Source organism: Xenia sp. Carnegie-2017, unplaced genomic scaffold, assembly GCF_021976095.1.
Source record: "Xenia sp. Carnegie-2017 unplaced genomic scaffold, XeniaSp_v1 HiC_scaffold_21, whole genome shotgun sequence".
In the NCBI taxonomy this organism is placed as follows: domain Eukaryota; kingdom Metazoa; phylum Cnidaria; class Anthozoa; order Malacalcyonacea; family Xeniidae; genus Xenia; species Xenia sp. Carnegie-2017.
In genome coordinates, this window is record NW_025813484.1 from 4,730,866 (window position 1) to 4,749,008 (window position 18,143).

At 35.9% G+C, this 18,143-nt stretch overlaps 3 protein-coding genes across 4 annotated transcripts; 2 read left to right on the forward strand and 1 right to left on the reverse strand.

Annotated features, from left to right (window-relative positions):
- The first annotated feature begins 4,247 nt into the window (after nt 1-4,247).
- LOC124444396 (splicing factor 3B subunit 4-like) lies at nt 4,248-9,994 on the forward strand. Of its 2 annotated transcripts, none has more exons than XM_046995005.1 (9): nt 4,248-4,297; nt 4,627-4,710; nt 5,227-5,372; nt 6,496-6,624; nt 7,660-7,840; nt 8,191-8,340; nt 8,599-8,729; nt 9,184-9,570; nt 9,773-9,994. In XM_046995005.1, exons 1-9 carry the CDS (start codon nt 4,264-4,266, stop codon nt 9,860-9,862), a joined length of 1,332 nt encoding a protein of 443 aa, XP_046850961.1. In that variant the 5' UTR covers nt 4,248-4,263; the 3' UTR covers nt 9,863-9,994. The 2 variants fall into 2 exon arrangements, with proteins under 2 accessions (XP_046850961.1, XP_046850962.1); XM_046995006.1 differs by having other exon boundaries at nt 9,184-9,511.
- A 5,673-nt stretch (nt 9,995-15,667) lies between these two features.
- LOC124444052 lies at nt 15,668-16,865 on the forward strand. Its single transcript, XM_046994621.1, has 3 exons — nt 15,668-15,848; nt 15,939-16,213; nt 16,422-16,865. The coding sequence occupies exons 1-3, from the start codon at nt 15,676-15,678 to the stop codon at nt 16,664-16,666; spliced, it is 693 nt and encodes a 230-aa protein (XP_046850577.1). The 5' UTR covers nt 15,668-15,675; the 3' UTR covers nt 16,667-16,865.
- Nucleotides 16,866-16,978: 113 nt separating this feature from the next.
- LOC124444569 lies at nt 16,979-17,757 on the reverse strand. The gene has a single exon (XM_046995184.1). The coding sequence runs from the start codon at nt 17,726-17,728 to the stop codon at nt 16,979-16,981; it is 750 nt and encodes a 249-aa protein (XP_046851140.1). The 5' UTR covers nt 17,729-17,757.
- Nucleotides 17,758-18,143: the final 386 nt, after the last annotated feature.

The following is an 18,143-nucleotide window of genomic DNA, read 5'->3' on the forward strand; positions in this document are numbered from 1 at the left end:
GTCAAAATTTGTCATCGTCATTCGCAAGTATTTTATGTGTCTATTTTCATTCTTCGGCTCTCGTAATTCTTTAATCAAGTTGTTAAATAGTCCAAGACGACACGTCATTTATTAATTGGATGAATCCAGTATCGACGTTTGCTGTTGCTTGTTTTCGACTTTAAAAGCAGTAACTTTTTCTTAAGAAGAAGTAATCTTTTTCTTTTAGAGATCGCCATTTTTTCTAATCCGTCAAAAATGCCGCTTGCTTATTGGCCAAAAAAGTTTTGGCTTTGCAAACATGCTTGTGATTTTTCGTCGTGTCTGGCATGCATTTCGTGCACGAATTTTCGTTTTGTTTTCGTTTTCGTCAATATAGACGATAGTGTGGCCCAGGCTTTAGTCTCCAAATTCAGCACAATTTAAGGCGTGCTGACTCTGTGCGGGCTAGCTATGGGTATTTCTCCCGCAAGAGAAATATAAGTATTTTTAGCCACTTGATCGGTTGATCCCTTAATCCCATGCTTAATCCAGGTCTTGGAAACAATAACATTGCTCAGTGAATGCACGTTGTTGCACAATTTTCTCATAATACTATCCCTAACCCTGACAATATGTTTATTTTTCTAATGCTTTCGTTGTGAGGACACAAAAAATTTAATTAATTTTCGGATAAAGAATTCATGATCATTATTCACACAACGAAACAAACTACACCGTACCGAGATGAGATTCGAACCTGCAAAAGACGAATAGAAAAATGTTCTTGGTCCTTTCGACAAAACGGACTTCGATCCTCTCTGTGGACAAAATCCAAAACGAGAAAAGAGGTCTATTAACCACGGCACTTTATTTTCATGTCAAAAACCCATGCCCTTACTATTGCTCTAATAATATACACAATATAATATTTATACACAATCTAATTATGTATAAATATTTTATATAATATGTTACACAATCGTCGAAAACGACATATTTTCCCATGTTTATAACTTAAGGTGGTGCAAATCTGCAAACATTTTTTCATGTAAATATTTTGTATTATGAAAATAAATAAAATTACCATCAATAAAACGTAGCACCAGTGCATGCAGTGGTTTCCTTTTAGCTTTGCTTTTCTTTCCCCCGCCACTCTTTATTTTTGCATTGATTGTAAAGTAAAGGGCGCTGTTTGCTGTTGGCAAAATAGCTAACCTGATATCCACACACCCATATAACGCAAATCTTGATTTGGCTTGGCAATGAAGAATTTAACTACGTCGCGATGATGTGAAAGTAGTCAATTCTGCGTGTGACTAATTTGATCCACACGCGGCAAATTGTTTTATGTTCAACTAGGGCATTTAAAATTTGATTAACTTTTTCCGCTGCTGAGAAGAATTTAACTACGTCGCGTTGAATGTGACGTAGTTTCAATATGCGTGTGACTAATTTGTCACACGTATATTTGCTAGTGCTTAAAAATGCGCTTAAAAATCTTGTATCCATCATTATCAGCAATTAGCTGGTATTCATCATCAAATGATTCTTCACTGAAATCAATTTCACTAGTGTTGATATCATCTATCATGATTTGCTGAAAAAAATAATTTCAACATGGCAGTCATTTTTAAAATATGCGAAGTGAAAATCGTGTGAAGAAAATGTGAGAAATACACTGTATAAAAGGTAAGTTACTGTGATATTATATATTGAATCGTTTTAATTGACTCACAAGCTTATGAAATTAGTTTAGACTTTTTTTGATTATATATTTTCTTTCGAAAAAAATACATGGAAATAGTTGTGTGTCAAATTTGTCACAATGGGCATTTGAATGCCATTTTGATTAATGACACATGAAATTACAATTGTTACACCGATGGAATTCTTTATTATTTTTGAATGTTTAGTTAACTAAATCATTAAGAAAATTGATATTTAATAGAATTTAAAAAAAATTGAACAATATATGTATGTCTTAAGCTAGAATTTTGAAATACTATTAGTATAATTTTATTATGAATGATTTTGGGTTATGTTTAGTCAAAACTACTTTTTAATTTTTCAATTTCTAGAGTATGAATAAGAAAGAGGGAGGTAATAGATGATATCAACACTAGTGAAATTGATTTCAGTGAAGAATCATTTGATGATGAATACCAGCTAATTGCTGATAATGATGGATACAATGATTTGCTTTGTAATTCTGTAACAAGTGCAGATGAAAATGATGAAGAAAATACAAGAACAGATGGTGATGATTTCATTCCATTGGTTCAAAGAGTCAAGTCTTTTGCTGACAATGAGACAAAAAAGGGTGTTTATCGATGGCGAAGACATAGATATGTGCATGTTGAAAAGCCTTTTATGGGTGATCAGTATATTGTACCTGAACCTCCACCATCACCTTTGACAATTTTTCAACAGTTAAGTAAACAAAGAGATGCTTGAAAACATGTGTCAGCAAACTAACATTTATAGTGTTGAGAAAACTGGAACATCTGTTTTGATGAGGTAAATGACTCATCAAAAGGAATTACTATTGTCAGATGGCTGGACAAAAGGCAGTGACATTGGTATCTACTTACTGTTGAGCAGAACCATTAGGTGTTGCAAAGAGATGGGAAAAGAAGGAGAAGCAATATGTGGAAATTCCCAAGCCCAAGCTTGTAGATGAGTACAATAAGTTCATGGGGGACATTGACTTAATGGACATGCTTTGCTCATTGTACAAATATTCCATAAGATCAAGGCGATGGTATCTTTACCTTTGGTTTCATACCCTTACAGTGGCTATGGTCAATTCATAGATTCTTTTCAGAAAAAATCAGAGAGGAAAGAAACAAATCAAACTTCATGACTTCCAAGCAACAATTGCAGAGGGATTGATTAAGGTAGGAAAGGAAAGAAAAAGAAGACGATCTTCCAATGCCTCGACATCTCGAAAAAGACCAACCACTCAACCAAATGAAGAGATACGGTTTGATAAAATAGATCATATGCCTTCCTGGGATGACAGACATCGTCAGAGATGTAAAATTTGCTCTGCCTTTCGCTCTCATGTTGTCTGTTGCAAATGCAATGTTTATCTCTGCTTCAATAAAGACAGAAATTGCTTTATGGAATACCACACAAATAAATAAAATCATAAAAATTTCTACATACTGACAGATTAAAGTATTGATTAATTAAAACTCTTGTTATATTCACAAAATTCATGCTTTTGTTAATAAATACTATATAATTATTTTAGTTTTAAACTCTAGTTTTCTTTATTATACAAAGTAGCGCTTAATGCCCAATGTGACAAATCTGTCACAAAGTTTTTTAGGAAGAAAAAATGTTTTTTTTTAAATTTTTTAATTGAACTTGGTATTGCTTGTTATTTTAAGGAAAAATACCAAAGAACAGATTTTTGCATTGAGTTTCTCCCTCCTTGGGCATTTAAGGGTTAATATTGGGTGGGTGAGGACTTAATTTGACCGACCAAAAGGGCTACCGGCTATAAAGTCCCGCAACACGAAGTTAATCCGTCGAAGTTAATCCAAAGTTAATGGCCCTACCTTAACTTTTTGCATTTTTTAATGACTGTTTTTAACGCATTCTTCTCGGAGCAATCAAAAATATTCATTCATAGATTACGCTCCCCGCCAAGCAAATCAATTGAGATAATCATTCAAACATTTGCAAATTTCAAAACGTAAAACTGCTTACTTTTTCTCTTTCGTTTTTGCATTATTTATGTAAGAAAGAAATTTCTATCCGTTTAGGGACAAGTCTTAGAGATCAATAATTAGAGCAGTGGCGGGTCTATGGCGTCAAAATAAAATAGGAGCACACTTTTAAATTGAAAAATATCTTTCGAAAACACCATTGGTTATGAATTTCTAAAGAATGAAACTTTAGCAATTGAGTTGCCTCTAAATATATCCAAAAGTGTGATTTAGAGAGAAAATTCTTCTAGAGATCAATCAGGGTCAGTTGCATGAAGCCGGGATAGCGTTATCAATGGGTAGCAAACTTTTCTGAACTTTCATAAAATCTCTTTCTGCAGAAAAGTTTACGATTTGAACTGTGCAATCGCTGAAATAAAATATTGTTTCGAAGTTTACAAAATTTGTCGTAAGAAGAACATATTTTTAACAAGTTTGAAAAGTTTTGCTTTCCATTTGATAACGTTATCCAGGCTTCGTGCAACCGGCCCAGTATTCCAAGATTGTGATATTTATTTACCAAAACAATGAAATGTGAGAATGGGAACGGAAACACAGGTTGGTATAATTCAAAAATTAGACAAGCATGGCAGCCGGACCTGTAACAGAACGAAATCAAGGTTAGATTCAACTTATTTCTTCAAAGTCATTGTTATATAGTTTTATTAGAGAATAGCTCAATGGCACTGTTTGCAGTATTCTAGATATTTATTTTCTGTTTGAAAGAGAATGCCAACGAGACTAGCACTTGCAGTGATCTTCAAGTTAGGCAATTTGCTTTTAGTGATGTATATTTGTATATTGGAAAATGTTTCTGATAAATTATCAGCATAAACCTGTTTAGTTTATACACCGTAAAAAGCTGGTTCTGTATAAAATTTCACGTAAGAAATGATAGAATTTTTGATAATGATCATTTTTGAAAAGAGTCAATTTTATATTTATATAGATGCAACTATCTATGTTGGAGGTCTTGATGATAAAGTCAGCGAGACCTTACTTTGGGAGCTGTTTCTTCAATCAGGACCTGTTGGTGAGTGTATTTCAACTCTTTATGCTGTAGTTGCTTATGTAGTGAAATGCATAGGAAACCTTGAAAATTGCTCCTGTTTAAGTCTAATTTTGTGTTGAAATATGAATAATCTTGAGTTGTAGATTGTTATGTTGTGTTAAAATTTGGATTGTGAAGTTATTTGGCTTAACTCTAGTAATATATCGTAAATTCATTTTGATTTCCTCAATATTATACGTGGTTATTATGGCCAATTCTGTAATCTCAATCCATGTTATACATGTTATAACTAAAAAATAGTATTGCTGTTTGAGCATAGCTCAAAGTCAAGTAAAAATATGTTCTGATGTTTTAATTTTTTCATCGACAATTCAAAATTTTTTTGCATGCCATCACAAATATGGTGTGCTTTTGGCCATTGAAAGCCTGATATCTTGAGCCCCACTTATGGTTGATCAAAACATTCCATAGGCTCCATTTTTAAGGTGGTTTCAACAACTTGTTAACCCAAAATGTTAAATTCAAATGTTATTTCAGTAAATGTTCACATGCCAAAAGACCGCATCACTCAACTCCATCAAGGCTATGGTTTTGTTGAATTTCTTGGTGAAGAAGATGCGGACTATGCAATAAAAGTGATGAATATGATCAAAGTGTATGGAAAACCTGTCAGAGTAAACAAGGTATGGTATTATGGTAGACTAGTTAATGATTGGAAGATGCAAGTTAACCTTTGCCCTTCGCTGTACTTTGTTCCCCATGTATGAGCATTGTGGGAAGTGGGGAACAAATTCCAAAGCTCTTGTAGAACGAGATAAATCTTTACATATTTATAGATGTAGATCATCCAGGTTAGTATAGTCCTCAGAAGGAATGTTTGTTTTGATGTTGATTGACGTTTCAACAACCTTAGTGGTAGTCATCTTCAGAGTCAAGTAAAGAGTAAAAGTCAGGTTTGCTATATTTGCTGTCTGATTCATATGTCATTGTATTGTGTGTAGAGGAAGTGTGTGGGTATCGATTGTGTATTGTCATCATGGATTAGTCTAAAGAAATGTGCATACTTGGTCAATTGTTTGAGGTTATGAATAAATTGTTTGTAAGTTGCCTGTACTTGTTGTGATTTGTTCAGTGGAATTTGTTCTAAGATAGTATACCAACTTTCTAAAGTAAGCCGTTGTCTATAGTCAGTGCTGTAAGTAATGTAATATAGAGATAAATCTTCTTTCTATTTTGCATCATCATCACGTCCTTTAAAATTTACCATTGGTAAGTTTTCAATGTCATCAGAGTTTGGTGCTGTGCATTTGAAAACCACTGATGTCTATTTTGCAATTTAGCTTCATGAATGTACTCTAGCACTCTTTTAAGTTTTTAAACACGCTATATGTCAAAAGTGTTTTCCTGCTCTGCTTAGGTTAATTTGTTTTTACTTGCACCTGAAATTGTAAAAATTGACTGGTGGTGAAAATATTCATTGCTGTTCATAGGCGTTTAGGGCAAAAAATAATTTAGTCTGTGACTTTATTGGTTCGTTTAATGTTACAAGCCATTGGCGCCAGCAGGGGGGGGAGCAATTATACTTTTAGGACTGCTCCCAATTATACTTTTAAGACTATATACTTCATTTGTAAAGTAAAAAACTATAGTTTTGATGAACTATGTTATGATAATGTGCAGAAGGCATATTAAAAAATAATCTTGCGTGCACCCGTAGTATCACTGCCTGCAACAGTAAAAGCTGACATTGTTTGATTGTTACAATTTATAAATGAAGTACAATTGCAATTTATTTTAATGGTATAGGCGTCTTCGCACAATAAAAACTTGGATGTGGGTGCAAATATATTTATTGGCAACTTGGATCCCGAAATTGATGAGAAACTGCTCTACGATACTTTCAGCGCTTTTGGAGTGATATTGCAAACACCTAAGGTACATTGATGACAAGTCTTAATCATCTGGAAGATGATATCCAGTCTTCATTTTGTTAATTTTTTGTATTACAGTAGCAACAAGCAAGGTTGGGGCATCTGTGTACTTGCATACGTATACCGTATTTACTCGTTTGAGTGCCATGGCGCTCTTCAAATTTTTGAACTATAGGATGCGGCCCTCGTTCGGGAGCGGCGCTCGTTATCAAGAATATTTAACAACAATAGACGCGTTTTTACTACGTTTTTACAAGCAAAAGATTTCTGAGGTTAATTTAAGATTTTGGTTGTTTTGTGTCAGCATCTTCAACAATTTTTATGGTGTTTTTCATTAACCATGCATTTGAAAATAATTAGTGCGGCGCACGAACGAGTAAATATGGTGAGTTTTTTTTTGCTGTGTGCAGTTTATAACAGGTGAAAATTTATCTAAATGTCTTTTCAGCTCTTTGTGCCTTGTTTAGATCATTTCACATCTGGTGCTTTTGTAACGCACGTAGGACAGGAGAGGTTACATAGCTCCTCCATCTCAACAGTGGGCATCAAGAAAAAGTTAATCGAACTTTGATATCCTACATCGCATTTGACATACGGCAAAAGAGATGAGCTCTTTAGCTTTTTAATGATGTGCTTTTCATTTCATAGTAATCAAAAATGATCGAGTACTCTTCAAATGAAAATTTGCTGTCAACGAGGTTTCGCTTCCATTTAAATGGAAGCAAATGAAGCAGCGGTTTTTTCCTATTTTGTATCACACACTAAACAATTTTCAATAATTCTGTTCAATCCCCCGAAAATGCAATTTTGACTTGCAATTTTTTCATTAAAAACATATCATGGGAAAGCTAAGGAACTGATCTTTTCTTCTATTTCAAAATATAAGCGTAAAATTTTAAATGCACGATTGCTCATTGAAGTTCGGTTCAGTTTTTTGATACATGCTTCAATTTATGCCGGATTTTGGCTTGTGATAATTTTTACGTTTCAAAAGCAAGTTCAAATGGAGTGACACTTACCATACATTTCTGTGTTCCAGATAATGAGAGATCCAGAGACTGGTAACTCGAAGGGCTTCGCTTTTGTAAACTTCGCAAGTTTTGATGCAGCTGATGCGGCCATCGAAGCAATGAATGGACAACATTTGTGTAACCGACCTATAAGCATATCTTACGCGTTCAAAAAAGATTCAAAAGGCGAAAGACACGGCTCTGCTGCGGGTAAGTCTCGCAACGGTAGTGAAAGAGTATAATTGTTACCATTTCAGCAGAAATGAGCAGAAATCTTGCGATTCAAATTTGGGGGATGTTATTTATCTGGCGTATGATATTTTACTGCAATCACTGTATATGTTAACAAATTATCAAATTTCGGTGAAAAGTTTATCGAATGCTACAATAGTTGATGATGTAGAACGAGTTCAAACACTATTTATATTCTATTAAAAGTCTCCTTGCGAATCTTTTTCTGTTGCATTAACCTGTTCATGTTAGAGAAGTTGCGTCAATCAGCCACCGTATTCTGGCTATGGATTTTGGATTTGCTGTTCACGGTGTTTGTTTTATTTTAGAACGTTTGCTCGCTTCACAAAATCCTCTCGCTCAAGCCGACAAACCTCATCAACTGTTTGCCGACGCTCCCCCAACACAAGTGAATGCCTTTGATCCGACAATGATGATGGCGGGTGTTGTACCCCCACCTCCGACGATGCCGCCTCCAGGTTTGATAGTTTTCCTCTAAATGATTTATAAAGTAAAGATATATATGTACATCAGGGTTAGGGAAATAACTTCTTTGGATAGATGAAGTGATTTTAATAACATTTGAAATATATTTGATGTGTCGAAAAGTATATCTTTGCGGGTTTTATGACCTTTAGCAAGGAAAACACATGCATTGATCAATTTTCGATTATAATCGATCGCATTGGTGTAGCACTTCGGATCAGTGTTTAGACGTTTTTTATGTCCTTACCTAGGTCTTCCTCCTCCAGGTATGATGCCCGGACAGATGCCTGTTCCTGGGTTTCCTCCTCAGGGCCTTCCACCACCTGGATTGCCTCCCGCTCCTCCACCACCCATGCCGATGAGAGGACCCCCTGGAGATCAGGTATTGTGCAACTTTTCTTGTTTTTCAATGGTGTCAATTTTTTTCGTAGCAGGATGCGACAGTAACATTAAGTTATTTTGAGTAGATTTTTATCTTTTCAATCGTTTCTATGTAACGAAACTACGCAGGTTTTTGCTTTGAATCTGTGCTGTTTTCCTACTGGAGCTAACACGTTTATCACATTCTATCGAGACTGTTAGATAGTCCATTCAAATATGTATTTATGATAATTTTTGCCGAAAACCATTTCTGGCACACCTTGCTACATTTGTACATCTGAAGCTGTTATTGATCATGCATGTTGTAATTTGCCGATTTCGAAGAAACTTCATACGGCAGATCATGAATATAGGAATATTGCACTCCCTCTCAATTCTCGAGCTGGCCACGCCATCTGTGACTTGTACAGTTTGTGAAATTTGTATGCTCACGTGTATTTTGTTTCCAATACAAGACGGGTAGAGGTCCTCCCGGCCCACCTCCTCCGCGCCCTTTGATGTCGGCAGCTCCTCACGGATTCACCAACCAACAGCAACCGCAACAACAGATGAACGGACCACCTGGCCCACCCAATCGAATGCCTATGATGCCGCCGTTTGGTATGCCACCGATGGGTATGCCGCCTCAAGGCGCTTTTCCTCCACAAGGTGGATTTCCACAGGGAAATATGGGACCCCCTCAAGGTATGGGTGGACCTCCACAGAATATGGGTGGACCGCCTCAAGGTATGCCACCGGGCATGCCGATGATGCAATTTGGATATCAACAATTCCCAAATCAAGGTATGATTGATGTGGCTAAAGTGTTTATCAAGAATTCTATCGTGCTGTCAATTCCTCAGGTGATTTATGTAAAACACTGCAGATTTCATGCTACGTATAAAGCCCAATTGTTATAACTCTACCTCCTGTATCTTTGGTTCACATATTGTATTGTGCTGTGCAATTTGAATTTTGACAATATAACTACTAGGTTAGGGGTGGTTCATGGAAAAAGCCGATTTACATGTATTTAGCTACTTATGTTGTTCGTGTTTTTTTAAGGAATGCCTAACCAAGGAAGATAGCAGAACATTGAATAACGGAAAAGTTGTCTCGAGTACAGTGTGGCAAATCGTGGATGTCGGGTTTTGAAATAGACTGTGATTTTTGAGATTTCAAGAGACTAGTATCTGCTACGTTCTTACAGCAAGCGTTGCCCCTTTTTGAATCATAATTAGGCGAAATCAAGCATCGTCTGTTTTATATTATATTATCATTCATTCAGTGCTTACTGTCGTTTCATTTTTGAAATAATTTATTGGCAGTTAAATCGCACTATTTTTTCCACACCATCAGTTTGCATAATGCGATATCCTGGACTGCCTTTTTAGAACGAAATGAAAAGACTACAACAAAATTGAAGTAAATTATCATATGAATTTTTCCTTATTCATACAAAGTTATTAATTGAGCTATTTTTGCATGACTAGCTAAAAGACCCCGTTCACACGATGCCGTTTCAAGTGTTGTGTTGACTCACACAACGCCGGATTGATGCCGATATTCAATTTGTTTGAGGTCAATGACCTAGAATCCAGTCTACTTGATATCTGGCTCCGCCGATATTGTATTGTAATGAGTGAGGCAAGCCGCCATCTTGAAAGGTGGTAAAACTGACGATAAAGTAAATGGTTTGAACCCGGGAGTATCGTTACATATTTGTAAATGTAGGTCGTCCAGGTTGGTATAGTCCTGAGAAGGACTGTTTTTGTTGTTGTTGACTGACGTTTCGACAGCCTTAGCGGTAATCATCTTCAGAGTCAAATAAACCTTTGACCTTTGACTCTGAAGATGACTACCGCTAAGGTTGTTGAAACGTCAGTCAACAACAACAAAAACAGTCCTTCTCAGGCTATACCAACCTGGACGATCTACATTTACAATCATGTAAAACTGACGATGTTTAATATCTGCTCTTCTTGAGTATATATACAGTAGCAATATTGATAATCTAGGTTTAATTATTAAAATTTTTGATAGGATGGGTTTTTTAAAGTTTGTTTTAACTTACTTTTCATTTTGAGTTTTGCTTTTTGCCATCTTTCAAGATGGTGTCCTTGCCTCACCTTGAGACCGTAGTTGGACATCTAGAAGATTGGGTTCTAAATCATTGTTTGAGGTATATATATATTATGTCAACGTATTTTTGCTGACAATATTTATCGCATCGAAGGCTGTGTTCAAATATTTTACCGCGTCATTTTTGGTAGAGAAAATAACTTCGCCGAACCGTCATGAAACTCTAACGGTTACACAGGTGTTCATATATTACCAAAACGGTATAGTTTTGTATCGTTTTCAAATCATTACGGTTTCATACTTTTTCATACCACCATCGCGTGAACATTACCCCAAACTGAAAGAGTTTGTCATCATTTTCAAACTCTACCGGTATCGTATGATGGTATTTAAACATGATGATACTAAGCTGAAGTGTCAGTGAATATGACTTTCGTCACTTCCGGTGAAATGGCGTGCTTCGATTGGCTCAAAAAGATTTTTGCCTGTCTATTACTTCTCTGTAATGTAATGATGCAATTTTAGAAATAAATGGCAACAAATTTCGTTTATTAATAAGAAAACAGCAAAAGTTTTCATAACGGAAAAGTAAGCAAGAAAACGAAGAATGTGAGTCAAAAGAACACCACTTGGAAAAGTATATTTTGTCCTTCATACCACACAATTTCAGAGGATTTATTTTGATTACTGACGAAAGGAGTGAAAGTCAGACTTTGCAAAATAGCGACGACTAGAATTGAAAGAAAGCTTCTTTCATGTCAAACATTGCCATTTAATAAAAGGGATGTATAGGAACTGTTAGAGATAATAAAGGGTAGGTGCCATATGTACAGAAAGACATCACAAAATATGAAATTATGAAATCGGGATGGAAGGGCGATTTTTCACCTGTCCTATTTTGTGACAAATAAAATTCTTACATTAAAAAATCGGGTTTACCACCACGGACGAAACAGAAAATCACGCTGGTCATGAAACAGGTATGTATTATCTGCTAATTAAATCGCCGATGGAAATTTCGAGGAAATTACGCCTCCAATCTAAGGAAATTAGAGAAATTTTAATACCAAAATCGGCTATAGACCAATCAGCGCACGCGTTTTATTGGTTTTATTTTATAAAACCCAATAAAGTTATTGTATGCAATGCATGATAATTCGCAATTGTTATTAAGATTGTTGCTTTTCCAAAGCATAATGAACCCTACCCAAACACTAAACCCTCTGCTAACGTCAATCCAATAATTGGTTGATAACGAAAAATCCTAGTTACAACATTCGGATTCAGATTGTGAGCAAAGTTCATGAATTTATGAACTTTTCATTTTTATTTTAAACTTTTTGTGAACAAAGAGAATTTTGTGAACATTTCATGAACTTTTACTAAAAATTAAAAACTTTTTACGAACTTATCAGTTATAAAGGACAAGGTTGCTTACAATGAATATACAGTGGTTTAGAGACTCGAGACAAAGCATAATTCATTCTTCAATGTTGATGTGGAGAGAATTTTTTCTTCTGTGAATGCAATCAAACTAAAGGAAGAAACAGGTTGCACACAAAGTCAGTCTTCGGTATTCTAAAAGAGAACCAAGGAGTGAAAGAGTCAGGAGGCTGTGTCAAATATTCTCCTTCGACGAATGCTTATTGTCGATTTCAGTTAACTTTTCAAATGGCGGTTGCCAAGTTACTTTCTAATGTTGCCAACTACATTTCCAAATATTGAATATTCGATATGAACTTGTCAACTTGAGTTGACAAGTTGTGTACTTGAGTGCTGAAGTTGTGAACTAAAGTTGCGAAGTACTAGCAAACGCGAAAGGTCTTTGTACCCTGTAGACATTTGGCAATGAATCCGTTCAGTAAGCAAGGAAAAGCTTTAGCAATTCTAATCCGTTTGACGGCCCTCTAAGAGTGTTATAATATGCGATACGCCGTTTACATTATGTAATAAATTTACAGTAAATGTGGCACTAGAAGCGTATCGTTGGATTTCAAATGCAGGAGTACCCTGCATACTGTGCCCTCGACGTTTGTTGCCACTCGTAACAACTACAGACGACTCATCAAAGAAATGCATTCGGTTGCAATCAATCATTGAAATATTTGCTACGTAAGCTTCTAACTTCTCCATAACGCCCGGCCGTTCTGTCTCTCGAATAATTTGACTTATTATCTTGTAAGTGTAACCAAGATCTTTATTCAAAATTCTACTAATGGATGACCTGCTAGGTATGTTTGCTGGAAGGCAAACGTTGTTATGTTCTAGGTGTTGCTGAATCTCTTTTGCGTAAATAGATGGTTTATTAATTTTTAGATATTCAGTGTATGCAAAACGTCATCTGTACGCGTGGTTCGAACATCACGTTCGCTCTGGCGAGGTGCAACCAGTTTCTACCCATAGATCTATTATATTTGATATGGTCTTATACGGTAGGTTTAGTTGTTTCGAAATGTTTGTCAAACGCTCGTTATTTAACCACCTTTCAAGTATTTCATTTCTTACTTCTATTGGTAAAGCTTTTCCTTGCTTACTGAACAGATTCATTGCCAAATGTCTATAGGGTACAAAGACCTTTCGCGTTTGCTACTACTTCGCAACTTTAGTTCACAACTTCGGTACTCAAGTACACAACTTGTGAACTTAAGTTGACTAGTTCATATCTACGGTGGCCCATAAGTACGGTGACCCATAAGGGCCATCACTTAAAAAAAGTCACAACACAAGTAAATGTAATCACAACACAAGTAAAATAATCACAACGCAAGTAAATAAAGTCACAACGCAAGTAAATAAAATCACAACACAAGTAAAATAATCACAACGCAAGTAAATAAAGTCACAACACAATTAAATATAGTCACAACACAAGTAAATATAATCACAACGCAAGTAAAATAATCACAACGCAAGTAAATATAATCACAACACAAGTAAATATAATCACAACGCAAGTAAAATATGAAATACTGGAAATTCTTTTTGTGAAGTGGAAACATTGTTGTGATATTTTGCAAAATGGCGCTTGTTTAAATTTGTTCCACGAAAACCAGACTTATTATAAATTATATTCAATATATTGCTTGATGGATAGCAAAAAATGTTTTGTTCAAACTGTGGTATAGAAAGTGTGGAAAATGCGATTACTGTTATAAATGTGGCAACTCCTTCGCACCGATGCGCGAAAAACTTGAAGAATCTGCAAACACATGTTCTACGTCGAATTCTATAACTAGTGGGATCTCAGTATTATGTGCTAGCGGTACCCTTACTGGTACAACCCAGCCGCCTAAAACGTTAAGTTTTTACGATTTCAAGCGCCAGAAGGAAAGCGATAGGCGCAGCAGATTCGAGCCAAAGACCAAGAAACTCAAAGCAAATTCTGGTAAAGGAAAAGATAAGGAGCATGAAGTAAGCATAAATATTGGTTACATGAAGGTCGATAATGACGGAAATTTGAAAAGATGTCGGGGTAAAACTCTCCCTGTAAAAGTTTTGCCATTCCCAAGTGCGAAAAAGAGAGAAATCTTAGAAAAAGCAGTTAGAAAACATGCTAACCACGACAATAACATCCATGGCGAGTTGGAGCACGTCCTTTTGAATGTAAACGGGAAGGAAATCACAAATTTGCCGGGAACTGAAAAAGAGTTTGTGTTAAGCGAATACAGGAAGATATAGGGAAGAATTATAATCGCTTAACACTTTTCATTGCACTAAAATCTGCATATATGTACACAGAGATTTCAAAATTAAAAAGAAGTTGTGATGATAGTGAACCAGAGACAATCGCAGATCTTTCTGATGAGATGTTTTTAGAAACTGATGATACAATTGGAATTGAACTCTCACCTTGTCCATCTTCAAGTCCATGTGAGCCATCAACTAGCTTGTATATTGCTACAAATCTCCCAATGAATACACCTCCCATATATAACTCCCAAAGTGCAAGTAACTATGTATCACGTAGCAAGGAGCTCAAATGTGAGTGCCCAACATGTCAACAATACTTTTCAATAGATGAAATAGCAGAGCATGCAGATATATGTTGTGACATATGGGTGGGAGCACTTCAATCTCAAAATACGGATAGTGAAAAGAATATTCCCGAAGAAAATCCTAATGTGGTGATAAACCAAGATAACACTACAAATGTCAAAGATAAGTTATTGGATATTAAAGCTGTAACATTGTCACCAAAGGCAGTAAGATTAAATGTTCGTAGAAAAAATATATGGTGTGACTTCATTGAGTATAGATCAAGTGGTAAAGTGTCACCAACTGACAGTGTAAAGATAGTGTTTGTTGGAGAGTGTGCAATTGATGACGGGGGGCCAAAGAGAGTTTTTCAGGTACTAATATTGTAAGACATATGTTTCTAGGGTTAATATGAGCACCCTGTTGATTTAAAATAAATATATTGTTCTGCTACACTTCAATTCCCTTTGCAGCTTATTTCCCATAATTTGTCTATCATGCATCAATCAATGTTGACAAGTTTGGTTTAAATATAGGATGGGGACAATTGAAAAAATATGATTAGATGTTAATTCTTTCATCAGAAATGTTGGAGCATATGGAAAGAAGACTGTTCTGTAATGGAAAACCTATTAATTCAACTGTCGCCATCATGAATGGAGATTTTCGTTTTGCTGGCAAGGTCATGGTGATGTCATTACTTCAAGGCGGACCAGCTCCATCTTTTATAAGTCCAGATGTTTACAAGTACATCACCAAACAGGCACTCACAACAGAAGAAATGCCCGACTCCAAGTACAAAGAAGCTGTTAAAAGGTATGCTGCAACAAGATGGAGATTACCATATGCTTGATTATTACTCGTTGCTGTGGCATGATTTTGAAACAAGTCTATTTTTATTATATTCTCTGATGTCAGTAATGATTACTTTACACTTCTCCTTTTCAAAGATAAAGCAAGCTTGTGACGATGAAATGTTGAGGGAGATACTTGTCAGCGATGATATGATTGAAATGCTATCAGAGGCTGGATACACTGGTGTACCACATAAAGAGACAGTGCATACTGTTTCCAAAATTGCTCAGTAAGTACATTTTGAAAGTTAATGGAGATTAAAAAAACTATTCTTGTGCTGCTGGTTTATAAAGTCTAAGATTTATTTCTATTTTTAAAGGTCAATTTGCGTAATGGGCCACTTTTCATCAGTTCTTCCTCAAATTATGCAATTGGTTGAAGGCCTCAGCAGTTGTGGTCTTATAAATTATATGATAGAAAATCCAGAGTTGTGGAAGCCATTGTTCGATCCTTATAACGATTCGTTTAAACTTTCTGCTGATACTTTCCTCAATGAAATTATTCCAACATTCAGCAGTTCGCAGATTCACAAGGAAAAGGAGATTGACGTGTACAAGATATTTTGCGACTATGTGCAAACCCTAGATACTGAAGGTTAGTTTGAATATATATGTTGTAAATTGGGTGCCAAATTGTATTATTGTATTTACGATGGAATTTTTTGAAAGCATCAAATAACGCGTAAAATTTATTGAAGTGATGTTTTCTAATCTGAAGTTGTGGTATAAACACAAAAAATGGATACCTTGATTAGTTTGTTTATTCATTTTTCAGTCTTAAATGTTTAAAACGTTTTTAACAGGAGACGTATCCATATCAGCGTTTCTGAAGTGGTTATCGGGATGTAAGACTATTCCAGTTCTGGGTTTTCCAAAAAAATTTTCCGTAACGTTTGTACATGATTGCAAAGAAAATTGTAAATGTCGCCCCACAACATCAACATGCGATCTTCTGCTGAGAATTCCAGTTCATATAAGTAACATTAGTGAGATGGAGGAAATGATGACATCAGCACTTAATGACTGCGCTGGTTTTGGATGTATCTGAATCAATGTCCATACAATGGTAGCTTGGGAACATTTTTATATTTATGTTGTCATTGAAATATTTTTGTTTGTTCCGTTCTAATTTGCCAGTTTGAAAGAACGTTTCAAGGGACAAGTCTTTATTGAAATTTGACTTTTGGTGCAGAATTTATATCAATAAGAAAGATGCCTGATTTTGCTTGCATCGGTACGCTGCGCAATAAAAAATATAGAAAACATACAATCATCATGTATAGAAATACAAGAAACATCTATACCATGCAATATAATAGGCAGAAAATTCAGTTCTCAGAACTTGCAAATTCAATAAGTTTCAGATACAATTCAAATGCATCGGCTGCATTTGCTGGCAGATAAGATCTTCTTTATCCAGTACGTAATTAAAATATTCTTTGTATATTTCTAATGTATCAAACTCCTCGTCGCCTATTGCGTGTTGCTCCATTTCATGAATTCGTTCATTTGCTACTGCACGCTTACATTCGGCAGCACCAAAATTCCCTGGGAGATAATACAGAACATCTGGAATACCTGCTACTGTACCGTAATTTCTTGTTGGACGAATGCGATGTGTGTTCCATTGCATTTTGACAGCTTCTAGCTCACATGATAGGACAGGAGAAAAACAAAACCATAGACACTCCATTTGCAGTGTATTCCCTATTTCTAACTGACCAGAAGCAACCATGTCTTTGAAAAAGTCCATCCACCATCCTGTTCTGGCTCGGCGAAAGTAAGACCACCAGCCCTCTATTCGCTGGTTAGCAGAGGAAGTTCCATATTTATGGGCGTTGTGGCCAGCGAATACGTCATTTCCATCCTTTCGAAAATAACACTGCATGGCCGCAAGTACTCCATTTTCCGTACCACAATCACTTCTAACAACAAGGGGGCAGCCTTCGATGTTTTTTACACAGCCCAAATAAAATCTGGCTGGAACTTCGGGTTTATTGTTTGATCGCACAACTTCTAGCCATAAAATTTTGCGGCTGTATCCGTCTATTGCTCCGTGGATAGGAAACCCGTACGGCTTTAATTTGTCATATCCTGCATAATACCACATCAGAAAATGTATGCTTTCATGCTTTTATGCTATAGAGAGTCGACTAAGTGCAGAAAAAGTACACTCACCATCGACATGTCAGCAAAAGTTTGGAACAAAACTTGTATACCTGCGTCTTGATAGCCTTCTTCGACGTCTTTGCTGAACACCTTCGGGATCGATTTCCTGAAGAACCTGTGCAACCACTTGACGAGGCACGTGAATGTGGTATTGCAAACGAAGAACATGCCATATTGATCTGTAGCCCAAAGACGCACCAGATCCATTTGAGATTTCGTTTTCAATGACTTCCCTTATTCTCAATTCGTCATTTTCGTTGACATTGGAGTTTCGTCTCAAGCCAAAGTCCTGCAATCTACGTTTTAAAGTCCTTAAACTCATTTCTATGCCGTGATAGTTCGATAAGAAGTCTTTT